A 27,637-nucleotide genomic window follows, 5' to 3' on the forward strand; every position below is an offset into this window, starting at 1 on the left:
GTGGGGAGAAGAGAGAGATGCATTTATTATTAGGCCTGTAAGATTGCCTGCATTGGGTGCTGCTGCTGACTTCTGCAGTCTTGCTTCATTGCTTGCGCTTATTGATAATTAATGGAATAAATTAACAATTTATAGGGGATTTATTTAATTATCGCGAAAGCCTGTATGTATGGTGATCTGAATTTGAGTGTCATATTTGCATTAATAATAATAAGCAACTTTATTCTTCCTCTGTATTCCATCGTGTGTGTGTGTGTGTGTGTGTGTGTGTGTGTGTGTGTGTGCGCGCGCGCTTTATTTAATTATGAAAGCCTGTAAGTGGCACAACATGAATGTGAAATGTACATTAACACTCAGGACGCCACCATTCACTTGCGCTTTATTTTGAAGAGCCCCGGAAGCTCCGTGCGTGTGCACGTGGGTGTACACTGACGATCCAGGAAGGAGATCTGTTTGTTTACAAACGGTCGCGAAAACTAAAATCCTAACCGGGGCCGACCATCACGGCATAGTGTCGCCGTGAAGACAAGCTGATCTCGGCCTCCTCTGCGTTATTTGCACCTTATTTCGAGATAAAGCCGTTTTTATGTTTCAGTATAGAATAGGAGTCAATGGATAATGGCCGCTCTCGGTTGCTTCTGGCTGCGTTGCGTCATGACGTATGCAGTTATTTCTTTCACCAGCACCGGTAGCAAGCGTCTGAGATGCGGGTTACCATGGAAACCTTATCTCGTCTGTGAACGTGTTTGGCTACCAAGAGCAGCCAAACTGTTAACAAAACACAAAGTAAGCTAAGCTTTAGAGTGTTTTATTCGGAGTGTAGTTACTTCATTTGTCAGTTACATTGACTCTGTAAATTATTGTCAACTTAATGCATCTGGAGTCAATCAGTGATTGACAGCTGTGATCACCGTATAATACTTTACCAGTAAGATGCCCCAAGGGTGAGAATCGTGCTGAAACAACAGAGACAGAGGAATTCCCAGATAAGGGCTTAATATTGATTACATCAGGGATCTCAATATACAGTATGGGCATAAAGGGGACAAGGACGGAATTCATTTGCAAGGGTAACTCGCGTCGCGACAACCACACTGATTATCATGAGACTGACACAATATGTCCATTGTCCATATGGACATTCTCAGATATGGGCTTAATATTGATAACATCAGGGATCTTGGCCATATATGGAGTGTGACATGAGGCGTGAGGGACAGACATGATCTGCAGGTTTTCATACTAAATGTGACTATTATCAACACATGATTGGCTTAAGGAATGTGACAAAAAAAAGGATCCATGAATTAAGTCTACAGTACATGATGGGGTGAGTAATCGATAGAAACATAGTCATTTTCAGGGTGAACTATTCCTTTAAATCAGTAAGACTCCCTAATCGGTAAGCGACCATCAGTTCGGCAACCTCATGGTGGCGCTAGAAGAGGGGCATGTGAGAAATCAGGGGCGGAGGTTGTGGTTTGCCACACTTTGCGTTATTTTTAGGCTAAGATCTGTAGGAGCAGTGTCCATTAATGTTGTCAGCAAAAAGCAGCCTCATATACCTGCTTTGAATTTGAAGGAGTGGGTGAACGGATTAACAAAGTAATCGGCAAAAATGTCATATCAAATTGTCTGATGAAATTATTTGAATAGCAATGTACTACTAACTCCTGCATCACTCACTTCTGACCTTCTGGCTTTTTCAATGCAGCTTTTTGTTGGCCCTGTCCTCAATGTTACAGGTCTTAAATTAAAAAGGCAATTGACACGTGAGGGAACCTTTGTGTTTCTCTTCAAGTGCATGGTTTGATTTATTTAACATCACACTGCTCATTGCCACAGCTTTGTGGAAGCAATTGAACTCTGAAATGGACTTTTGGGGGTTACAGAAAAAGTCCATTGAACTCAATGGATGTTTTGGGGCTACTCTTGATAAGTGTTTCTCAAACATTCACATTTCAAGGTCTCCCCTCTGACAGTGTTATTATCAGTAGACCTACATATCTATGGAACTGTACATCCCTTCCTCGAGAGACCACACAGGGATTTGAGCTATTATTAAAATCTGGCATAAAGCAACTCTTTATTTTTAACATACACGCACGCACGCACACACACACGCACGCGCTCTCACACACACACACACACACACACACACACACACACACACACACACACACACACACACACACACACACACACACACACACACACACACACACACACACTCTACTCTGGTACTAGGAGATCACTACCAGATACACTTGCACATTGGAAGGTAGGGAGCCTCTATATTCTTTGGCACACAAACACACCTACACACTATAAAACAACTACACACACACCATGTCATCCAGTGTATATGTCATAGTATATTAGAGAAACAGCACATTCGAGACGCGGAGCACTCGTGGTGCGGCACGGGGCGGAGCAAGCGGTCGCCACAACAACGTACTCCAGGCGGTGCGCCGCTCTATTGTCCACGACACTGCGAGCGGCTACCGAAGCCCCCCTGTATCCACGAAGCCCAAACGAGTTACGAGGCCCCCCTGGGTCCACGAAGCCCCAAGCGGCGCGAAGGCCAGCGGACCTTGGGCCCGCTCTTCGCGGCCACTCGCGCCGCCGGCCGCGCGAGTTACGAAGCCGTGGTGAATGCAATCGTTATATTTATGCCCAGGCCGTAAGGCCTGGGCAAGCGCACGTTAAACGCCCTGTCCAAGTGACTACAATGGAGCTAATGGCTAGGCTAGGCTAGGCTAGGCTAGGCTAGGCTAGTAAATAAAGAGTAAACACTTCCGGTCTGCGGCGAGTTCAAAGCGTGACGTAACTCTCTTATATACACTCTGGTGAATGGCAGAGCAGTGGCTGACGTCGCCATCTGGTGGTGATTAGTGTGTGGTGAACGTCAAAACGAGTGCTCCTTGACAACTTTTACTGGTTTCTTGAACATACTGTAACATATACATGCAGTACATACACACCTTCTTAACTGTGCACTACAACAACACGTGGAGTCCACCGCCCTGCCAAGACAGATGCGTGTGCGTGCGTGCGTGCGTGCGTGCGTGTGTGCGTGCGTGCCTGCGTGTCACTTGTCCCAGACTCTTCTCTCTTCCGTCTCCCAAACTGTGGAAAAACCCTGTTGCAGTTTAGAGCTGCAGACTCACTCAAACAATTGTTTGAAACCTTTTGCCTTTTTCTTTTTACACAAATCTTCTCTTCTGGAGGTCCAGTTTAACATTCACCAGCATCGGCAAGTTAGCATTCACCAGGTTATAGCATTCACCAGCGTTAGTTTTACTGAGGTTAGGGTTAAGGTTAGGTTTAGGTGTACCTCCGTCCCCCAGACTTTCGTCACCTCCACGCAGCCAATCACAAGCTTCGGTCTGCCTTAACCCAGTTGCATTTTTGATACATTCGTACTGAACAACCTGCAAAAAACACTCTCCCAGTGGGAAAGGGTCCTTAAAGGGATAGCTCACCCCCGAAATGTTTTTTTTTCTAGCGATTACACACCCCATGGAGACTTGAATTCATGGATGTTTTTTCCCCCGCATTCCTAAGCCAATAATTTGAGGAGGCTCTTAACTCTTTGTGTCTCCATAGGTAACAAAGTGGGCTCTTTGTGTCTCCATAGGGAACCACTGCTGGTCATTATTTATTAATTATTGGCTTAGGAATGCGACAAACGAATAAATAAATCGATGAATTCAAGTCTCCAGGTGATGAGTAATCGATATGAATTTTTTGGGGGAGGTGAACTTTCCCTTTATTTAATGGGTTAAATGCCTAAACTGTAAATTGTGTGAGGGGCGAGACAGAGACAGACAGACTGACGGCCAGTCTTAACGTTGTCAACTACTTTTGTCACCAGACGGTTCCCTGAGGAGTCTGTGCAACCAGAGCTGCCTACACTGAATCCTCCTGACTCACTGCTTTACTGTAGTAGCGTGAGGGTTGTCTGTCACACACTGAAAATAGCCAGTCTACAACCAGGCAACAAGACAAGTTGTGGGCGTGTAGACTAAAGGGCCAGGGAACATAATATTTGTACACAACAGTGGTGGAAAAAGTTCTAAATGTCTTTACTTGAATAAAGGCACCAATACTGCAACATAGAAATACTCTGTTACAAGTAAAAGTCCTGAATTCAAAATGTACTTGAGTAAAAAATATTATTATCTAAATGCACTTAGGGGCCTTTTCCACCAGGCAAAGAACCGGTTCGGGTTCCTTCTCCCGCCTATGGGATGGCAACTTTCTTGGAACCTTGGTTCGTTCTTGCGAACCAACTTTTACATTTGAGAACCAACTTGGTTCTCGGTGGAAAAGCTCACCTCTGGTTCATTCCATAGGTGGGAGAAATTGGGAAAGGCCCCTTAGAGTACCAAAATGTACCAAACTATGCAGAAAGAAAATAGCAGATCTACAAACTCGCAATGTCGTGATGCGATGCATTGTGAGCAAAGGCACACACACACACACACACACACACACACACACACACACACACACACACACACACACACACACACACACACACACACACACACACACACACACACACACACACACACACACACAGAGAGCGAGCGAGCAAGAATACACTTACACTTGGGCACGTGCACAATTAGGACCTTGAGCACTGAAATTTGACCTGGAAGCTGTAAAACTGCATAGCTGAAATTCTCTTGTATTTTAATAGTCGGTGACATCTATATGTTGAGACCTTTTAAACCCCTTTGATTGAGAGGAGTCAGCAAATGTTGATTTTAGTTTTAGTCATCGTCATCAGAAAGGTTTGACTTTTTTCAGTCTCGTTTTAGTTGACTAAATACCATAAGGGTTTAGTTGATTTAGTCGACCAAAATGTATTTTGGCGGTCCATGCTGGGTGCCGAAGATAGCAGATCTACAAGCTCACAACAGGTCGTGAGCTTGTAGATCGGCTATTTTCGGACACCTGTGACACCTGCACACAACCAAGCATAACATTGTATCTTAGTTCTACTGGATCTCTTTTCTACCACTTTGTCCCAACATTATAGTCTAGTTTGTATTTGTTGACGAAATTGTCTTATTTTTAGTCATCATAGCATAGCTTTTAATTCGTTTTTATCGAGGCCCTTCTTCCAGTGTGGCCAACAGAATCAGAAACTCAAGATCACACTCTCTCATGTACGCATGTACAATAGACCTACCACATGTTCCTCCTGTCCAGTCTGACAACCGGGTTATTTACCACCTGTCATTAACCACAGCCACCACGTCAAGTCCATGTTTACCGTCGTCTCAGCCCAGCTATTTGCGCTAACAATGACAGATGAACATGACACTGGTTGATTGCTTCCAACGTCTATAAACGCTGCGTTGCAAGCTGCTGTGGTCTGGACATGATGTCATTGCTGTCAGTTATTTTAGGTGAATCCACAAAAGTTTTAGAACGTTTTAGACGTTTCGTGCACACAGAGCTGGCGTTTTGGGTGCCCTGATAATTTTGCCTAATCGTTCATAATCATTTGCATGTTGAGAAATGTTCATATAGTTTCATAACACTTTCAAAAAGTAGTGGAAATAGCAGATCTACAAGCTCACAACGCATCCGATGCGTTGGGGAATGACATGTGGCAAAGGTCGTCCAGATCGGGAATCGAACCGGCGACGCCAGCAGGCATCACAGCCTAGTATGTGGTATGCGCCTTGACCACCAGGCCAGCGGGCGCCCCAATGTTGCTCTCTTCTTCTCTCCTTTTGGTGCTTTGTGACAGCTTTACACTCACAGGCCGGGCATACACTACATATATTACATATACTACTGTGGTTTCGTGGCGTTTCCAGTGGGTTCATGTGGACACAAACTTTTCCTGAGATGATTCTGTGTCTAGACTGTCTACAATGAACTTTTTGAGTTGTTACTATGAAAAGCTCCACCGGCTGTGTGTCTGTCTGTCCGTCACGCCACATCACGTCACGTAGGGTTGGGGGCGGTAACCGCCGTACCGCCGTACCGCGGTATACCGAGGCCTACCACGGTGTCAGGGTCCTTACCGCGGTCAAAATAGTCTATTTTTTATTGAAAACAAGCGAGTTTTAAAACGGGGGAGAGGCGAGGACCGCATGCGCTCCATGCCGCTCTGCTCTGGGCCGCGTACCACAGGTTTGGAACGTCTATGGTTTGGAAGCCACATACGTCACTCGACTCGGAGACAGTCTACACACAGCAGCAGCCTCCTAGTAGGGAGCACGGAGAAGCGTAAACTTTCTCCGACTAATCCACACAACACAAGTATGTTAATACATACATTGTGTTGTGGCAGTAGTACCTTGTGGCATTTTGTTTTTTATTCATACGGATTACAGGCAGAGCGCGGACCGCGTGGACTAAAAGCGAAAATGAAACTAACTTTTACTTTTCCCACCGCGTCGCGCCGAGCCGCCGACTCGCCCGTTGTGCCCCGTCGCCGATTTTATAACCTTTTCTGTCAAGTCTTGTCACTAAAACCTGTATATATCAGTACTCAATCGCTGCGATTTCAGACGTGAGTTAATCACTGTACACGATCTGATTATCCGTCTCCGTCTCTCTTCTGGTTTGTTCACACACAGCAGTCTGTGTCTTAAAAGCCCAAGTAGCTACCGTTACTATGGTAACCCGACAGTGCAGATCTAAAAGCTCAGAACGCGTCGCGGATGCGACGTGTTGTGAGCTTGTAGATCTGCTCCTTTCAAAGCCAAACCTGCTGTGCTGTACGGGGAAGTATAACTCGGGCAGTCAGGCTGTGGAGAGGCGACTTTTGGGAAGACGATTGCAATATTTTGGCTTATCGCCGAACCTTAATTAATAGATACGGGGGTGCGGTAATTACCGCAATACCGGCGGTAAATGGGAAGACGGTAATCGCGGTAACAAAATGTCGATACCGCCCCACGCCTCTCACGTCACACTTTTGCCCCTACTCTTATCTCTGCCACCGTTGGCCCTATCAATTCCAAACTTTGCACACACACTCCTTGGATGGCAAATCACAACCTCCGCCCCTGATTTCTCAGCTGGCCCTCTTCTAGCGCCACCATCAGGCTGAGTTTTGCTAAACACATTTTTGGACACTGCTACAGATTTTGGCCTAAAATCACACAAAGCGGTACGCAGTATCTCTAAAAGTCCTGTCATCAACATCGATCTGTCCCATTTCCCATATTCCCTCCTGATTGGTTACGACTTCCTTCTAAAGTTTGTTGCGACCGTAGGTCGCACTTACTACAGAAAGCTGCTCGAGGTGTCCGTGCGTCCGTCAGTCAGTCACACCTCACACGTCACACTTTTGCCCTGCTCATATCTCGGCCACCGTTGGCCCGATCCATGCCAAAATTTCCACACAAACTCCTTGCCTGCCAAACTACAACCTCCAAGGACCCCCAGAGTTCCAGGGACCCCCAGGTCCCTGGGGGACCCCCAGGTGTAAAAAAAATACCAAATGTGCAAAAATTACCAAATGACTACCCCAACGGGGCTGCTCACGGGGAATTCCCGGGGACCACCCACTCCTGGTGCTCCAGAACAGATGCAAAAGTGGTGGCGCCCCCAGTGGAGGACCCCCTGCCACTGCAGCTCACATAAAATGCCCTAACTCGGGCTAGGAGCGTCCGGGAGAGCCGGGGCCGGTACCTAATCGTCCGCCAAGGCAACGCGGACACCCCACCCCTCATTTCTCACATGGCCCTCTTCTAGCGCCACCTACAGGCCGATTTTTAAAACACATTTTTGGCCACTGCTCCTACAGTTTTGGCCCTCAAATCACGGAAATCACTACACAGTATGTCTACACTCATGTCATCAACATGGATCCGGAAGTTTTTGGAAAAACAAATTTTTGCCCTATTTGTGGAGATAAGTGACCTACGGTCGCTTATCTCCCGATTAGGGAGTCTTACTGGTGTATGTGACGTGACGGTCGCTTATCTCCCGATTAGGTAGTCTTACTGGTGCCCGTGTCGTCAGTCTTGCTCTGGATTAAGAGTGTCTGTCTGCTGATCGCACTGAGATAGGACAGTAAATTGGTGTAAGTGACAATGTTGACAGTGTTATTGGGAGGTGAGGTGATTGATGGTGTCTGAAGTGTGATTACATGTTTGGATGTGGAAACATTGTGGTCCGTAGAGGATGGACCGCCTGTGTGGTCTGGGTGTCTGTTTGTGTTTATGTGTGTGTTTAATTTACTATACTTTTGAAGACCAAATGGCCCCACTCGAGTACAGTAGAATATGAGAAATAGACGTTGTAAGGCCTGAAATGTTGTTGTCCTCACAATTATAGTTAAATACACTCAAGTGTGTGTTTGCGTGTGTAGTTAAAGTTTACACATGTTCTTGTGACTTCAGGCCATATATTAGTGTCTGTGATGTCATTACAGTCTCTGGTTTCTCTGCAACAAACCATATGTTGGTTGTGATGAACGCTGTCTGTCTCTGTGTTTCTCTCTCTCTCTCATTTCACTTCCATTTCTTCTTTCTCTTCTTTCATCTCTCTTCCGTGTATACTTTTTTTTTTTACATCTGTATCAGCAATAATTGCAGACGATTATTTTTAACCATGACATTCAACCTGACTATTTTCGAATCTTCTATTTTTGAAAAACCCTAAACCCTTCCCAAACCTTTTTGTCTCAGGGCACACCATGAATATTTTTTTAATCCGAGGCACCCCTACATTATAATTTTCACTCCCAGCACCTTATATTTATAGCATATCGTCGTTGTCGGGTGGAAACCTTGTATGTCCAAAACCGTTCGTTTTGTATTTATCATCTATAAAATGTACTAAACGAGCGTTGTGTGCTTGTAGATCGGCTGTTTTCACTAGTTTTGTGCAACAGTCTTGCAAGATGAAGCAGGGCAAAAGACATGAGGAGATATGAGGTTTCTGCCCGACAGTGACGATATTTTAGTGATTATGTTTGCGAGGAATACATTGAGATAATAGCCATTTTGGTTAGAACTGACTGAAAATAACTTTGTACTTCAAGTTTGAAATTATACTAAATAATATTTTTTCAAGTGTCCAAATAAATTCCAAACATTATCAAATTATCTCGCGGCACCCCTGGACTGCCGTCACGGCACCCCAGGTTGCCCCGTCACCCACTTTGAAAACCCCTGCTATAGGCAACCAGTCTATTGTTCCTGTCATACCTCAATAACTCCAAATCCAAATGCCAAATACCTACATACAGTAGCTATGATTGAATATGTCTATGGTTTCACACTTGTTATTTTATATGTTTAAGTGTAGCAACAGTAAAAACAATATTCATTCCAAAGACCAGAAAACAGAGTGCTCTTGCCATGTTCAGGTGTTTAGACAGATATCTGGTGTTGTGTTTATAGGCGGTTGTGTCCCCTCTCAAATGAGCACTTGCCCGATCGGGCAACCTGAAAGCAAACTCCACCTGCCCTAAAGTTTTATTTACCTGCTGTGGGGGCAGGTGGGCAAGCCTTAGTGTCAACGCCTGCTTGTCCATTTTTACTTCACCTAGAGTAAACCTTTTTTCTGTAACCTTTTATTCACCTAGAATAAACCTTTTTTCTGTAAACCTTTATTTAAGCCCAAAAGTCAATTGAGTTCAGTGGATGGTTTCTGTAACCTTTTCTGTAACCCCCAAACCCCCCAAAAGATTTTTCCCCCAGCGGATTCCTCATGTCAGTGCAACCACACTTGCAATTTCCCAGAGTTGCATCTTTCTAGTTATTATTATTATCATCATTATTTTATTACGAACTATAGGTCAAAACTCTGGTAAATTGGTGGTCTATAATCCATTTCAATAAATTGGAATGGGTTTCGTACCCAAAAATTAGGCATCTGTGGGGCTTTGCTCTATTCTTTTCCTTCCGTTTTTTTTTCTTTCCCGTCTTTTCTTAGCAGTGTTACTGCCTGTGACTAATGTGTAGTTAGCTCTTGCCCTGTCATTATGCTTGTCATTATCGTTGTCTTTATCCTTGTTGTCATTGTTGCTCTCTCTACTCAAACACCCGTTTCGGGCTCTCTGCCCTGTAGTTTCCAGTACCAGACAGTGATATGAAGAGAGGAACTGCACAGCGTTTTTTCTGACCTTAAAGGTTTCAATTTGATTTATCTGTAGCGCTGTGTGGGGTGTGGTTGTGTCTGTCATCACAGCCCATTTCACACCTGTTTCAAAGCCCTATATCAGGGGTCTTTTCGGCCCAAGGACACAGGGACTACCGTATATATATTTTCAACCATTTAAAAAAAAATAGTAGAAACAGCAGATCTACAAGCTCACAACGTGTTGCGACGCGCTGTGAGCTTGTAGACCGCCTATTTTCCACTTTCACTGTTTTAATTTACCGGTAGGTTAATTTAGGTTACGTGTCATATCTGCCATGTGCAACTTCAAAGCCTACCCGCCAAACAGAAATGTAATTGTCAACGACATAACACCATTAAATCGTTAATCGCAATTATTTGAGTGACAATTAATCGTCATGTAAAATGTCATAAAAGTGACAGCCCTAATGCTGACACAATATGTCCTGGATGGGTGGAATATTGTTTTTCTCTCTGATAGAAAAATACTTGATCGCAGGATAAAAGAGGGACCTTCAGAAAGTCTTTGTTATCAACTGCCAGGAAATGTAAATGCACTGACTGTACTGGCACTCATTCAAATCTGACACAACTGCTTAGCTCCAGGTGATCTCAGTCTGCTCCCTGCCTAAGCCTACTGACGTTGCATTGGGGGTTTTCCGCTAGTCCCCCAACACCATCCATTGACAAATGACAATCAGATGACGGCCATTTGGACTAGGGCTGCGAATCTTTGGGTATCCCACGATTCGATTCAGAATCGATTCTTGGGGTCACGATTCTTTTTCGGTTCTTTCAAATCCAAACGATTCGAATTCAGAAACGTTTATTTTCCCATTTAAAAACGATTCTCTATTCAAAACGATTCTCTATTCAAAACGATTCTCTATTCAATTCATATATCAGGATCTACTCTAGTCTGCTGGCATGAAAGCAGAGTTTTATGTAGCTTTTATAATAATAATAATAATAATTGTAAAGGTTTTATCATTGCAATAATGTTAACACACAAAGGTAAATCCAAGACAACGTGTCTGATTTATTCATGCTTGCACACATTATTTTAACTATCATATCTAATAAATAATATCTAATGAAAAAAAAAATTGGAAAATGAGAATCGATTCTGTGTTAGAAACACGCACCCCTGTGATTTCCTGCACCCCTAATTTGGACACATTCTCTTAATCGGTTACTGGCATTATTCCTTACCGGTTAATTAACAATTAACCACTAAGAGTAACACACATTTCTTTCTTTCTCTCTACCTCTTTCTTTCTCTCCCTCTCTCTTTGTCCCTCTCTCTGTCTCTCTTTCACATCTGATGCTGACTTTTGATCATGTGACATGTATTGTAAAGTCATGTGACACCCCCCACACACACTTCAGCCCAGAGTTCAGCCTGCAAACCCAGTCTATGAATGATTGACCAGCAGGCCACCCGATACAAACATCTCTTTTGTCAACTAAATGCTTCAGATAAGACGTCTCTCGTACCAAATGCATTTAAATAGGTTTACATGGCCACAACACCACACAAAGCAAACCACAACACTTTATGGATGCATGCAGTCAAAACAAAGCATAACCACAACACTACACAGGATGAATGGAGTCAAAACAAAGATAACCACACCACTGCATGGATGGAGACTACTAGATGACGTGAGGGCAGCATAGACCTCTAGTTGGGGAAAAAAGAGCATTGTGTGTGTGAATCACGTTATTACTTGTACACAATGATTGCACCTTATCTTTACCTTTTAAATCTCATCATCTTTTCTTTTGTTCCTCTGAATTTCACACCCTTTGCTGCTGTGTTGCAAGTGAAATACACCCACATTTTTTTTCTCGTAAATGAACACCCTATTTGATCATACTAAAGCGTCACACAAAAGCATCAAAATAGGCTTGTCACGATACCCGGTGTTTTCGGTGCGTGAGCACAACAAGAGTACGTTACCTGCACACCAATAACACCGTTAAAAATAAATTAAATAAAACCTCTGCTGATTAGCTCTGCCCCGAGTGCAGCTAGCAGGCAGGCAGCGCAGAGTCACTCACTCCAGAGCCTTGTATAGAGACAGAGTTCTGCCAATGTGGGGTCAGAAACCTGACCTGGCTCCATGAAGTGAACGGAGGTGGCACGACTCTCTCTGAATACAAGGCTCTGGCTCACTCCACAGACAAGCATATCACGTGACAAGAGGGGGGACCGGGGGAGAAGGGACTTCTCACAAGACGACAAACAATGGAGGACGCAGGGGATTTGATGTCAAAGGTGCCTGTTTGGCGATATTTTGGTTTAAAATGTATACAATTCTTAAAAAAAAAATGGAGGAGGAGAAAATATGTTTTTAATTTAGGAAAATAAATTCCAGTCAAGACCCTTTAAAATGAGTGACCCACAAATGTGTCCCGAGTCTCCCGACCCGTTGGGAAAAGGTGTTATATTTACAGCATTCTTCGCTGGTATTCATGTTCTATTCACCACTCGAACCCTAGGTTGGAGATGAATGGATTCAAACCTCACTGCTGCAACAGTAGATCTGTGGAAATAAAGGCCTGGTCCACAGAGGGGAGGTTCAGGTTGTGCATGGTTTTCACATCAACCAGCCGTAACTCTAACTTCACAAGACCCGTGGACTAATGATATAATGTACATATTATTATTCTTATAACAATGTGATGTCATGTATTTTCAAATACCAACACGGTGATGTCATGTGTGTAAGCTATAGGCCGACCCCAGTATATAACACCAATACCCCCTTTCTCTGTCTTTCGGTCTTCCTCTATTTCTCTCTTTTTCTCTCTTTGTCTTTCTCTGTCTTTCTGTCTCTTTCTCTGTCTTTGTCTCTTTCTTTTCTCTCTCTCTCTCTTTTTGTTTTGCTTTCGTTTTCTTCTCATTTTCTGTCTCCCCCCTCTTTCTCTCTCTTACTTCATTCCCGTCTCACACACTGCTACAGATTATAGATCTGTATCACAGTCATATATCACCCTACGTCCACACACATGAATGCAATAACATGCAAACATAACATACATGTGTGTTCCATGTAACCGCTCTCACGTCACACACATGTTCAGCTGCAGGAAACTAATGGAGACTGATGGAATGTCTGCTACACACACACACACACACACACACACACACACACACACACACACACACACACACACACACACACACACACCTTCGATACGCTACAGAAAGTTTTTCTCCTTCTATGGGAAAGAACGTATTTATAGGCGTGTAGTTCTTTTTTTGTTACTGTTCCAACCACACACACACACACACACACACACACACACACACACACACACACACACACACACACACACACACACACACACACACACACACACACACACACACACACACACACACACACACCCTCCAGTATGAGATCACATGTGGTGTGCTGTGTGTTGTGTCATTAAACTAACAGTGATGTTTATTCTCTGGTGACATGGAACACACAGTAAGATGACGCCAGGTCTTTGGGTCCGATCCTGATTTGGGAGACTCCTATTAGACCAGAGGTTCTCAAACAGTGGGTCAGGACCCATTCATGGGTCACGGACAACTTTTCATGAGTCCCTTAATTTTTTGTTACCTACATTTTGTTTTTAACACCTTCTAAGCCACGGGGAGCCCCTTAATGTTAAAACCGTACTATATCGCACATCCCCCCAGGGACTCTCAGCCACGTCGTACATTCCCGGACTTTGTCTTTAAAACCGGAATAAAAGCTTTTGATCCGAAAATCGGCGATCGTCTAACCTTCCCTAGTCACCACTCGTGCACTGATAGCTCATGCAGACCGTGCATGAAGCAGAGGTGACGTCAGCGCCTCTCCTTCTCCAAGGCTACTCCCAGCCATCCGTTTGCTGTCTGCACACTCGAGCTCCTACAGCAGCCATGCTTGGGGCTATGCTAGCGAAACTTTTCAGTTCTGTTCTTCAGTCACACATGGACTATTTGCGGGGACATTTACGTGAAAGGATCGCGCACGCGAAACGCACGGGGACATCGACGATCGGCCAAAACCCCCATTCTATCCCAACGGAAATCGAGAAAATCATGGTGAGTTACTGGCCTGGGGAAAAAAAAAAAAGAAAAAACAGCGGCGCTGTTCAAGATGGAGGGGCTGCGGGGTCATGTTTATAAACATAATATTATGTCTCAGATCACAATACAATAATAGAAATGTCACGGCTAATCTACCAACCACCATTCTATTTCGGACGTCAAGGTGTTAATTATTATTATTTCGAAACATTTTCTAAATACATTCCCCCAAAAAGCTAAGATATTCATGAATAAAAAGAAAATGATTGATTTGTCTAAGTAATTTATCTGATGAATAAAAGAAAATCTAAGAAATTCTATAAAATGGAAAACAAATGTTTAAGAAGTAGTCAAAATAGCCTTGTAGGCTTGTAGATCTGCTGTTTTCACTAGTTTGGGTCCGGGGCAAACGTCTAATTTCTCTTTTGGGTCTCAAGCTAAAACATTTGGGTTTGGGAACCACTGCTCTAGACAGTGGTTCTCAAACTTTGAATGTCAAGGACCCCCAAAATGTTGTTTTTTCCCCCTTTTTTTTCTTTTCTTAAGTAGCTAAATTTGTGGTGTGTGCTGTTTAAAAAGAAACCTACTAGGGTAGTCTGAAAAGTTGCTAAATCTAGCAACAAAATTGCTAAGTTGGCAACTGAAGTGCAGATGAATCATCACTCCATCTCTTTAATCTTTCACATAGCTGTCACTCCCTTCTCTCTCTCTCTCTCTCTCTCTCTCTCTCTTCATCTATCCCTCTCTCTCCATCTATCCCTCTCTCTCTTCATCTGAGACTCTTGAGACCTTAGTGTCAATCCCTGCTCTCTCAGTCTCGCACACTTATGCCAGTCTGCCAGTCATCACCCTCCCCTGTGCCAATGTTGGCACCCGTGCCTAAGGTTTGCCTACCCGACCCGTGACACAGTATCTTTACAGGATCTGCAAACTGCATAGTGAATTGAACCTATTCTACTGTAGGTTAACATTAAAGCCAATACTACTATTTCTTTAGCTGCTATAAATACAGTAAATGCAGTAAATAATAATATACAGTAAAGGTTGTTGCACACTGCTGCCGAATTTTTGAGCACATAAATACATAAATCAACCTCACGTTAAAGGTGATACACCATGAGAATTCACTTTTCCTATTTTAAACCCTTTTTTTGGGGTCCCACTAGCACCTTCTATCCTCACAAAGTCCCATTTCAGACCGTTGTGTCTTTCTCTGGTTTTGGGAAGGTGGAGGTTAAAAGCATCCCACGGGTTCTCAAAACAGGCTGTCCAGATTTGCTGCTGTTTGTGATGTCATAAACGGACGTTTTTGAAGAAAAAAACTTTTTTTTTTTCAAAAAGATTTTTTTTTTCAGTTCAGGCCAAAGGTGGTACTGCAGCTGAAAATGCTCTGAGAGCCATTCAAAAATGAGAGGCTCTCTATTCAGGAGTGGTAATTTAGCCTCAAACCTTTTGAAAAACGTTTTTGGGACATAAACAATATGACATAAATACTTTTTAAATGCATGGTGTATCACCTTTAAGTCAATCACGTTTGCGCACTGCCGCCCGTTTCGTATTTATTTTCGGACCACTGGGTCCCTTGCTCTATCTCTCTCTCTCTCCTTGCCTGAAAAACGCATTTCGCAACGAAAAAGCGCAGCAGTGTGCAGCCAGCTTTAATATAGTGAAAAGAGCACTGCTACCCCAATAAGAGCCATAATCTGATTAATATTTAGATAATAGCCTGATAGGCGATTATGAAAATTATAATGTGTGTGTGTGTGTGTGTGTGTGTGTGTGTGTGTGTGTGTGTGTGTGTGTGTGTGTGTGTGTGTGTGTGTGTGTGTGTGTGTGTGTGTGTGTGTGTGTGTGTGTGTGTGTGTGTGTGTGTGTACCTGAGTATATTTTGTGTTTGTGCTGTCTATTGTTTGCACCTCACTATTGTGTGTTAACGCGGATATGGTTTCAGCAGCACAATCAATCTATTGAGTCTCTCTCTCTCTCTCTCTCTCTCTCTCTCTCTCTCTCTCTCTCTCTCTCTTTCGCCACCTTGGTGATACTTGTCACAGTTTGTTCATTCTGGAGACCGACACATTGAACATTTTAGTATGATGAGGTTTATTGGAACGTGCCGTGTTTTCGAGCTTGCAGATTTGCTAGTGTGACGCTGTGGTATGATCAAGTAGGGCATTCATTTACAAAAAATATGGCCTAGGGATGGGCTGTGACACGTTGTGAGCTTGTAGATTGGCTATTTTTTACTTATCAAGTACGTTATTTCCAGGTCCGTTTTACTAATTATAGAGGGCAGGGGCGTCACAAGGGGTAGGAAAGTGGGACTGAGTTACTAGGGCCCAAGGTGGTGGAGGGGCCTTAATTATTTTATACTTTAGCTATTGAAAAATAGCAGATATACAAGCTCACAGCGCGGCACCGAGTGCCGCGCTGCGAGCTTGTGGAGCTGCTATTTTTTAAAAGTCGTGAAAATGTGTGCAAATCTTTGAATATATGTATTTTTTAAGCGAACATTTCTAACTCAAATTTTGCTTCTGGGGGGTCCCTGGAACTCAATATTTTGAGATGGGGTTCCGTGGCCAAATACATACCATTTTGGGGGTCCTTCACATGAAAAGGTTTGAGCTCCGGCACTGACATAGAAACATACGTTTTTCAAAAAACCTCAGAAGGATTTGAAATATCCAAAGATTTTCATGATTTTTCAAAAATGGTAGATCTACAAGCTCGCAGCGCGGCACTCGGTGCCGCGCTGTGAGCTTGTATATCTGCTATTTTTCAATAGTTAAAGCACAGGGGCCCCGCAGTGAATCCTTGTACCCAGGGCCCAGAATTTGGTACGACACCCCTGATAGAGGGTTTAAATGCTAACAGATATGCAGCTCATGAATTGATCCCAGTGCATGACGGAGGATGATTTCACAATAAATTTAAATCTCCATGATATGATTGTGTTTTTTTTTATCATGATAAACAATAATAACGATTATCGTCCCATCCCTAATTTGGACATACTAATTTCTGAAGTTGTCCCATATGCTATATAGTACCCTTTATTGAAAGGATAACACCTTTAGTTCAGATGTACAGTATTTTCTCGTCTTCCAGGGGGTCCTTATCTGTTGCCCTACCTTGAAAAGGCCATCATTCTACTAAAGCTTTTCTGAGACATTCATGAGGCATCCAATAAAAATGTCTTTTCAACATCTGCTGCCCATTATCTCTACTTTCAAATTAGATTTCTTTCGTTGGCAAGGATAATATTTATTTATAGCTTCCACTTGTTCAGCAACAACGGCTTCTTCAAACGTCACCGTCCCGTGTCGCGGCACCCGTTGGTGTGACGCGGGCACGCGGCACCCATCGAGTTCTTTTCGTGCCCTGGCTCATTCTTTTCACTGCCCCGGCTCGTCCCGCGGCACTCAGAGGGTTAGATAGATATTCACCCGCGGCGGGACCGGAGCATTGCGGCAGGTTAGATATTCACCTGTGGCGGGACGGAGCATCACGGATTCATGAAGCATTGCATTGCGTTCATTAATTATCTCTTAATGCCCCCTGATTGTGCAGTTATCTCTTTTTGGGAAACGGTTACGTAGAACACAGCTGACTGACTTCTCACTCTCTCTCTCTGTGTGTGTGTGTGTGTGTGTGTGTGTGTGTGTGTGTGTGTGTGTGTGTGTGTGTGTGTGTGTGTGTGTGTGTGTGTGTGTGTGTGTGTGTGTGTGTGTGTGTGTGTGTGTGTGTGTGTGTGTGTGTGTGTGTGTGTGTGTGTGCGCACAGGTCATCATGACATTTTAATGATTTTAATGAATTATTTATTTTATTACATTTTTGCATTGAATGTTGGAAAAAAACTAAAATTATGATTTCTGTTTGTTTTTTAGGCTCTGTAAACAAATGTTGCACAGTGTGGCTCATCGCCATGTGTTGTGTGTTAGAATAGAAGTACATTATTATTTTCCATTTGCCGCGCTATATTAGCTTATGAAAAGTTGTGCAAATCTTTGCATATAATATTTTTTTAAGCGAACATTTCTAACTCTCTTTCTTTCTTGGTCCCTGGAACAACATTTTTGGAGATGTGGGTTCGCGGCCAAATACAATTAATTTTGGTGGTCTTTGATATGAAAAAGTTTGAGAACCACCGATCATTGAAACATGCGTTTATCAAAAACCTTAAAAGGATTTAGAAGACATTAGTGTAAACGGCCTCAGGTGTTAATGGGTTATTTAAGCATCCGTATTGTGGGGAAAGCTTTTGCAGAAAATAGCAGATCTACAAGCACTATCGGCTATTTTCAGCAAAAGCTTTCCCAATGATAACAGAAAAGATCAACCATAAGTGGTTAAAAGTGCACTGTGGACCATAAGACATTTGTTATCGAAAAACATGGCCAGCTAACGTATTAGGAGGGTAGTATGAGTCACGTCGTGTGTGTGTGTGTGTGTGTGTGTGTGTGTGTGTGTGTGTGTGTGTGTGTGTGTGTGTGTGTGTGTGTGTGTGTGTGTGTGTGTGTGTGTGTGTGTGTGTGTGTGTGTGTGTGTGTGTGTGTGTGTGTGTGTGTGTGTGTGTGTGTGTGTGTGCATCTCATTCATTGTGTATTGTGTTGTGCTCTACAGGATGAGTGGAGCTCCAGTGACTCCAGTAGAAGTCAGGCTCACGGCTCCGATGACAAGACACACAGTCTGGAGACGCTACCGCCAGGTAGGATATATATATAAAAAACTACGCTACCCACAATGCACTTACTACTACTACCCACCTGGAACACCGCAGATGGGAGACATGCTCCACAGAGGAAGGAGTCACCTGACACCTGACCTGACGACGCCACTTAGAACACAATGCCTCGGCTAGACGCTTCATTCATCACACGTCTAGACACACTTAGTGTCGTCCATTAGTGTCTGGTTGTAGGCAGACCATTATCCATCTCTGTCTTCCTGGTTCAGTGTAGGGGCTAAAACTGTTTAAGTGTGGAAAAAAACAGTTTAGACATTTACTTTTAAAATGTTAACAAAAGTAGCTTACTCTGTCTGGTATACTTTTCACAGTAACCATTCCACCTACACATGTTTTTGAGTGGTGCTTGCTGCTCCATCATTTGACAGAGTGTGCATGTATGAGTAGGGCTGGGCACGGTAACCACCGTACCGCATCCTACCGCGGTGTCGGGTTCCTTACCGTGGTAAAAGAAATTAAGAAAAAAAAAAGCGGAGCGGGGCTATTTTTTATTGAGAGCAAGCGAGTTTTAAAATGGGGGAGAAGCGAGGATCGCTTGCCGCTCCATGCCGCTCTGCTCTGGGCCGCGTACCACGTTTCAAACTGTTATGATGTTTGTGGGAAGCTCGGAGTCTCCGGCCGTCACACGGACATACACAGAAAGAAGTATGTTTATACATACCTTGTGGCAGTTTCTTAGCATACGGGCTGAGCGCAAGGACTAAAACCGAAAATGAAACTATAGCGCTAGACGCTAATTTCTGTCAAGTGACAGATGAGATTGAGTACTTTTCCGCCACGTCACTGACTGCAATTGCAGGAGCGCGGGTGCCTCGTTGGCAGTCTTAGGCTACAACCTTTTCTGTCAAGTCTGGTACCTAAAACCTGTCTACTATATGTTTATCACCACTCAATCAATGCGATTTGAGACGTGAGTTTACAGAATCACAGTACACGATCTACCCGTCTCATCTGGTTTGTTTGTTCACAGCGTACAGTGTCTGAGAAGCCCCAGTAGCCTACGTTACTATATTAACCCGACACTGCACAGATCTACAAGCTCGTAACGTGTCGCGGATGCGACGTGTTGTGAGCTTGTAGATCTGCTACTTTAGAAGCCAGACCCACTGTGCTGTACGGGGAAGTATAACTCGGGCTTATAGGACTGTGGAGCGGCGAAATTTGGGCAGATGAGAGGAATATTTTAGCCTATCGCCGAACCCTAATTAATAGATTCGGGGGTGCGGTAATTACCGCAATACCGTCGGTAATGGGAAGATGAAAACCGTAATAACAAAATGTCGATACCGACCCAGCCCTATACTGTATGAGTACTGCCGGTGTGTATGTCTGTATGAGTGCGGCAACACCAGCTTCCGCCACCCAGCGGTGGGTTGAGCAGCCTGCGCCACTCAGTTCACATGGGTGTGATTTTAGACAACCAAACGCTTTTTTAGCTTGAAAGCTGTGAACGGCGTGCACACGCGTGGTGCATGATCCGTGCACCATCGTGCACAATTGACATGCACGCGCCCACGTTAAAACGTAAGAAAAGTCCGGCAGTCAACCCAGAAAGTGAAACTTAATTTCTGGCAGGGAATGAGCAGGGAATGAGTTAAGGCTCATTTTTTGGAGCTGTGTGGAACAGAGCTCCCCATAGGCATCAATGTGTGTCCTCACCGTCAACTCACCGTCAAGTGAGAACTGTCCCGTTGAGTTTGAACAGGATCTGCGCACTCACCGTCAAGTGAGAACTGTCCCGTTGAGTTTGAACAGGATCTGCGCATGCGCGACCGCACGAGACACTATAACAGCGGCGGCGGACCGTACACGCAGACTACGCATGCTGCGTAGGGCCCCGCCGACCAAAAAGGCCCCCCACCGCCCCCTCCTCAGCAGAAAAGAACTACTGCTGCATGGTTAATCGTTTTCAAACCGAAATCGCGATGCGAAATCCCGCGATTAGCGAATCGCAAAGGCCACGGTTTCTCTGCGAAGTAGACTTCCCAAGCAATATGGAGACGTTTTAATTTTTGAAATCCCTTCATAATTGACTAAGGAATGATCAAATCAAACTGTGGTGACTTTCTTTTCTTCCGAGCATCCACACCGCTGAAAGTGAAAGTGAATTTGGCACAGTGGCCACTGTGCAGGACTCTGCCAGTGCGTGGGAACTAGGGGTGCTGCAGGTGTTCCAGCACCCCATGGGGAAGTTTTCATTTTTTTATTTAAATAAGAAAAGAACAAATCAAACATAGTAAAAATACGTTGCCTGTTGTTGTCGTTTTTTATTTATTCATTTATATATATATTTGTATTTATATATATATATTTCCATTATAAAATGGATTAAAAAATTATAAAAAATATTAGGCCTATTATTTTTCAAACATAGCAAAAATAAGTTGCCTGTTGTTGTCGTTTTTTATGTATTCATTTATATATATATATATATATATATATATATATATATATATATATATTTCCATTATAAAATGGATTAAAAAATGATAAAAAATATTAGGCCTATTATTTTTTCGCAGACTCACGCTTAGGGCCCCCATGGGCCCAGAAACGGCTCTCACACACACACACACACACACACACACGCACACACACACACACACACACACACACACACACACACACACACACACACACACACACACACAGCTCCACTTCGAACCGAGGTTTGATTTTTTCTTCAACAAAAGGTCTTGTTGTCAACAGAGAGAAGCTCACATCCGCTAATCTTAATTGTCACCAATGGGATATTTTTCTTCATAAGTCTTAACAACAACAAGAACAACATACAACCATGTAACACAAAACAACATTATCACAAAGACAAAACATGAGGTCCCCTCTGTACACAGAAAACCATCCTATCGACGTGACAGTTTGTTTAGTGCAGCAATGGCTGAGGGGACAAAACTGGACAAAACTCCTTGTGCCACCTTGTGCCACTTCAGGGTTCTGTATCTTCGCCCCGATGGCGTGAGGTCGAAGTAGCTATACATGGGATGATCTGTGTCATTTGTTATTGAAAGTGCTAAGCGTGAGATGGCCTTATTGTTCATATCAGCATTCAGCAAGTGTGGGTGTGGGAAGTCCAATGATCTTGGAAGCAGAGGAGTGGGTTAAGTCCAGTGTGGGTTGTTGTGTGAGTTATTTTGTTTTGTCCACATTCAACTCTAGGTAGTTGTCAGTGCACTACTGTGTAAAATGAGAGATGGTGTTCTGGAAGTCTATAATAGAGTTATTGTCATGAAGCAGTCTGAGAATGTCGGTGTCATCAGGGTATTTCAAGTATGTGCTGTTGGTGGGTGAAGGGCTGAATGATACAGTCATGTGGGGCACCTGTGTTGGTAATAACTGTTGATGATAAGGATGAACCTACTTTAACTGTTTGTGGTCTATTACTCAAAAAGCTGTGAATCCAGTGGATGAGGGGTGGAGGAATGCTGAGGTGGTGCAGTTTCTTGATCATGTGATGGCGTTGGATGGTGTTGAAGGCAAGAACTAAAATCAACAAAAAGAATGATGTCAAAATTGGCCGGTGATAAATCACTGGACAAAAACCCCTGGGGGTCCGGGTACCCCCAGAGGTCCTTGAAGGGGGGTTACAGGCAGTCCCCCGGATAAATCATGGATAGTTAGGAACCAAATGGACCCCTACAGTTCTCTAACTACAGAGAGTGTACAAATAGGCACTTGGTTAACTTATCTCTGAGTTTAGCTTGTCTGTGGGACTAGTGGCCTACTGGCCTTGTGGTTACTGGTTAGACACCAGCTCTGTGTCCTACTGGCCTTGTGGTAACCGTTAGACACTAGCTCTGTGTCCTACTGGCTAGGGGTGGGCGATATGGTGATAATTATCGTTGAGATGATACAATGTCTCCACGATATGCCTTTTCAGAGGTATTGTATATATCGTGATACAATTGTGGGAGCCTTGTAAAAAATCCTGTTTAATCGTTAATACAGAGATTCATTGCAGAATTCAATTTAAACCTGCATTTTGGTCTAAATCAGTTGTTCTCAAAATGTCACGGTGTCCACTTAACTCTGACAGTATACAAATGAAACCAAATGGACCATTTGGTTTCATTTGTATACTGTCAGAGTTACATACTTGTAAAGTTCAATTTAGACCTCCCAAAAGGAACCCAGAGAGTCTAGTTTTTGTCAAGTAACTTGAAAAATATCCATAAAAAACAACTTGAAAAAATAATTGTGATAAAATCTTGGGAAAATATCGTGATATTGTATTTTTCCATATCGCCCACCCCTACTACTGGCCTTGCGATTAGACTATAGATTGGGAGCAGAAGTGTAGCTGCAATAGAGGCATGGTAGACAGCAGTGTCTGCCCAAGTGAGCTCTGGCCTGCCTTGAAAGACTGACCGAAGTTGCAAAAAACAAACGTTCTGAGAGCTTGTACTAGTAGGGATGCACCGATATCTTATCGGTCTCGATCACAGATACAAAATGTGGTTATGGGCTTAAAATTGCATGATTATGTTGCATATTTATAAGCCAAACGTTTTAGCATATATACAGTGTATATATATATATGGTCCAAATGTATACTGTATATCGGATCGAATCGAAATTGAAAAAAACAAAAAACGGTATCGGTGCATACCTAGCTTGTACTAGACTTGCACTTGTGGACGCATCGTTGCATTATTGCCGGTACAGATGTCTTAAAATGTAGTGAAATAATGCCTGATATATGGGTTGGGGGCGCTACCAAGGTCCTCCATAGCAATAGACATTGGTGCACCACATGTGTGTTTGATTTACCATTGTGTTTGGGTAGGGGTGGGCGATACTGGATAAAAGCATTATCACGATATGCTTCATGCAGTATCACGATACACGATATTATCACGATACTGTTTTATGCGGGTTTTTAGGTTTATTATGATTATTAGACCCTCACATATATTCTATAGATAATCTATTCATTTGTATGCTGCAGATAGAAAGATAGATAGACTAATCTATGATTTTTTTAATGATAACATTCAGATTTTTGATTAAACAATTATCATTTTTTACCTCAAAATATTTACTAGTTGGTGTGATGATGGTTCAGGTCATTCAAATGGGTCCCAGAAATGTTTTATGGGTTCCCTTAAAATGTTATCAGAGTGTTGTGAGCTTGTAGATCGGCTATATTCAAAACAATTTGGCGGGACCTCTCTGGGGGTCTCGACCCACAGGTTGACAACAACCCATGCCTTACCATTGAAACTTGAGGGAAAACAAATTACCTTATGGTTGGTTTATTAGACCCACACAGATATTCTATAGATAATCTATTCATTTTTATGCTGCAGATAGAAAGATAGTTTTTTTTTAATGATAACATTCAGATGTTTGATTAAACAATTATCATCTTTTACCTCAAAATATTTACTAGTTGGTGTGATGATGGTTCAGGTCATTCAAATGGGTCCCAGAAATGTTTTATGGGTTCCTTTGAAATGTTTTTTGAGTGTTGTGAGCTTGTAGATAGGCTATATTCAAAACAATTTGGCGGGACCTCTCTGGGGGTCTCGACCCACAGGTTGACAACAACCCATGCCTTACCATTGAAACTTGAGGGAAAACAAATTACCTTATGACCAACCAAAGTCAGGAGGTTTGTTATGATACAAGCTTTATTTTGAGAGAATTACTCACTCATTATCATCCTAGCTTTTCGCTTTTCTACTAACAATAATGGCATGGTTTTTATGACTAAGCCAATTATGTAATAGATAAAATAGACGCAAAATAGACGCGACGATTTCACCGCGATTCGCGACGACACACGCATGCATCAATGGTGAAAACATAAGCACTTTACAAATAGCAGCAAATAGCTACTTGTTTATAGTTAATAAAAACAGATGCATGGATTTACAAGGTGATCTAAATCATCTCATCAATACTGCCAGAACACACAGCTATGGATGAGACTCCAGCACAGTTCAGCTTTGCAAGCAGTGAGATGGCTGATAGCGATAGCAGGACGGATAAGTAGTTTGCGTCCTGTTAGTTTAATGCATCCATTATAAAAAATATGCTTCAAAGAATGCAGGCCAAGCTGCATCACTGCTTTACTAAAGTCCCGTGAAAGTAGGGTGACCATATTTCCAGCCACTCAAACCGGGACGCAAAACACTGTTGCCTAAAACTGGGACCCTAAAAGCAATGCGCACGTTACCGCGCACGCGCGTGCCCATTCTCTAACGTTCGTGCACGCGCACACATGCACCTCAGGGTTGCAAACAGGCAGTGAGTGATTGACAAACAGGCTCAGTGTTGAATTCAGACACGCAATGAATTTGTTCCTTTTTTCTGATTGGTTAGGTGAGCATGTTTTCATGAAAAGAACATGATAAATGTCTATACAACCACTGAAAACAGCTTCTATTATTTTAATTCTGGTGAAAACCGGGACAATTTGCAGTGAATGTTGAAAACCGGGACATATTAGTGTTTTAGAGATATTTGTCGGGACACTGGGACACGCAGCTTGAAAACGGGACTGTCCCGGGTAAAACGGGACGTCTGGTCACCCTACGTGAAAGTGAAACTAAATCGTGGACCACTGTGCCGTGCTCCTGCACACAATCACAACTCAGTCAGTGCTGTAGACACTCTGTAGCCTGTCTGCGTGCTGCACGGGGGAGGGGCCGTGAAAGCAGGGGACAGATCCTCAAACTATATGACACGTTGAGCCGCGACACGTTATAGCTTGTAGATCTGTTCTTTTTGGCGAATTACACCACAGTACTATAGAAGTATAAATTAAGGCAATAGAGCTGCGACTCATGGAACGTGCACTCGCTGTATCCAGAGCCTTTTCTAAATGACTGTTTGTATCACGAGAGAAACGATATTCTGAAATGGCCTATCGTGGCAAAGCTGTATCGCCGAGACGATAATTATCGCCATATCGCCCACCCCTATGTTTGGGTCCGTCTTGAATCAGATATTCACGTCTCAACAACACGCGACCACAACATTGACAGGAGAATACACACGTTTGAAAATAACCCAAATGAAGAATGGGTTTACACCAAGACAGACTACACAGCCTAAACCCCCATGTTATACACACACACGCACGCACGCACACCCCACAAACGGACAGAGGAATAAAGGATACAGAACTGAAGTGGCGTCAACATTTCAACTGGTACACGGGCTGTCACCACACCAGAGGGGATTGTGAGGTGCAGCATATCGTCGTTGTCGGGTGGAAACCTCGTATCTCCAATTTTCAAACTTGTACGTTCTTTTGCAAAGTAAAGCCCTGCTGTATCATTCAAGGCTGTCACACAAAAGTAGTGAAAACAGCAGATCTACAAGCACACAACGCCTCGCACCGCGAGGCGTTGTATGCTTGTAGATCGGCTGTTTTCACTAGTTTAAATCATTTTTAAAATGATAAATGCAAAACGAACGGTTTTGGACATACAAGGGTTTCCACGCGTGATTCCTAAACCCACCAGGATTGAGTTAAGACCCGCCTCCTCTCGATAAAAAGTGCCCATGAACGTTAGTGCTGCTCGCTCAAGTGCAAAGTACTACCTACTGATCTATTACAATAATACACGCAGACGCAGCATAATACGCCCAAAGCCATATCCAAACCATAACAATGTATCTGATAATCAGTAAAAGTTTTTATTTTGAGCACAGTAGTGACAAATTAATAGCTTTCTCAGTACGTTTTTCTCTTTAGCAAAGTTACAAAGTTTTCCCTTTATTAAATAAGCACAGAACAATTAAGTCAGTTTCAAGTTTTTTTTTAGCACAGTTTATTTTGAGCACTGTAGTGAGAAATTAATAGCTGTGCATTGTGCAAATGCAGGCTTTTCTCAAGTACAAGTCTATCCACCCTCCATGTGTCAGGCAGGGATTTCAGCCACTCCTGGAAGTCCTCGCGTTTCCGCGAGGCGGGTCTTAACTCAATCTGGTGGGTTTAGAATCATGCGGTTTCCACCCGACAACGACGATATACAGCCTTGTCACAAAATTCCTTTTCTGTTCAAGGAAGCACAAAATGGAACAATCTACCCACTAACATAAGAGAGAGTCCATCCTTTACATATTTTAGAGTTCAACTAAAAGGATGGATCATGGACAATCCAACATGTGAACATTTTAGATGGGCTAAAATTAGGGATGCCGATCAATCACCGATCCGATCAAGTTATTATTTATATATTATTTATATTTTCTAAATGTTAATGTTTTAACTTTAATTAATTAATTCACTCATGAATTCATTTATATATTTGCCTTATAGTTATTTACCAGCATTACTATGTATTTATTATCATAGCAGTAACTAATTATTCCTTCAGCACTGTGGAAATCAATACCCCAAAATGGCTCAAGTGGGCATACTGAACGGCTGGTTGATCGGATGCACCGATCGGATCGGATCGGTGAATTTACCTTTTGATCTAAACCACCGATTATCGCCGATCACGCTTTGATCGGCCCGATCCGATCCATTGCCGATTGATCGGTAACATCTCTAGCTAAAATGTAGTTTTTTCTAGTTTTCTTTAGTGTCTTGTATTTTTAGTTTGTGTGGTGTTGTTCGTTAATATGCACTGTCCCGTCTAAATGGACCAGTAGATCACTGCTCTCAAACATTGTCATGTCAAGGACCCCCAAATTGATGTGTATTTGACCGTGGACCCTCATATTTGAAAATG

The 27,637-nt window shown here is 43.1% G+C and overlaps 1 protein-coding gene across 1 annotated transcript in view; it reads left to right on the forward strand.

Moving 5' to 3' along the window:
• The window catches only part of galnt2 (UDP-N-acetyl-alpha-D-galactosamine:polypeptide N-acetylgalactosaminyltransferase 2), a 69,332-nt gene that overhangs the window by 12,920 nt on the left and 28,775 nt on the right, over positions 1–27,637 (forward strand). The window contains exon 2 of the mRNA XM_080730507.1: positions 18,803–18,887. Within this exon, the coding sequence (XP_080586633.1) occupies positions 18,803–18,887 (85 nt within the window). The remainder of the gene's footprint in view (positions 1–18,802; positions 18,888–27,637) is intronic.

Source organism: Nannobrachium achirus (genome assembly GCF_963921795.1).
Source record: "Nannobrachium achirus genome assembly, chromosome: 7".
In the NCBI taxonomy this organism is placed as follows: Eukaryota; Metazoa; Chordata; class Actinopteri; order Myctophiformes; family Myctophidae; genus Nannobrachium; species Nannobrachium achirus.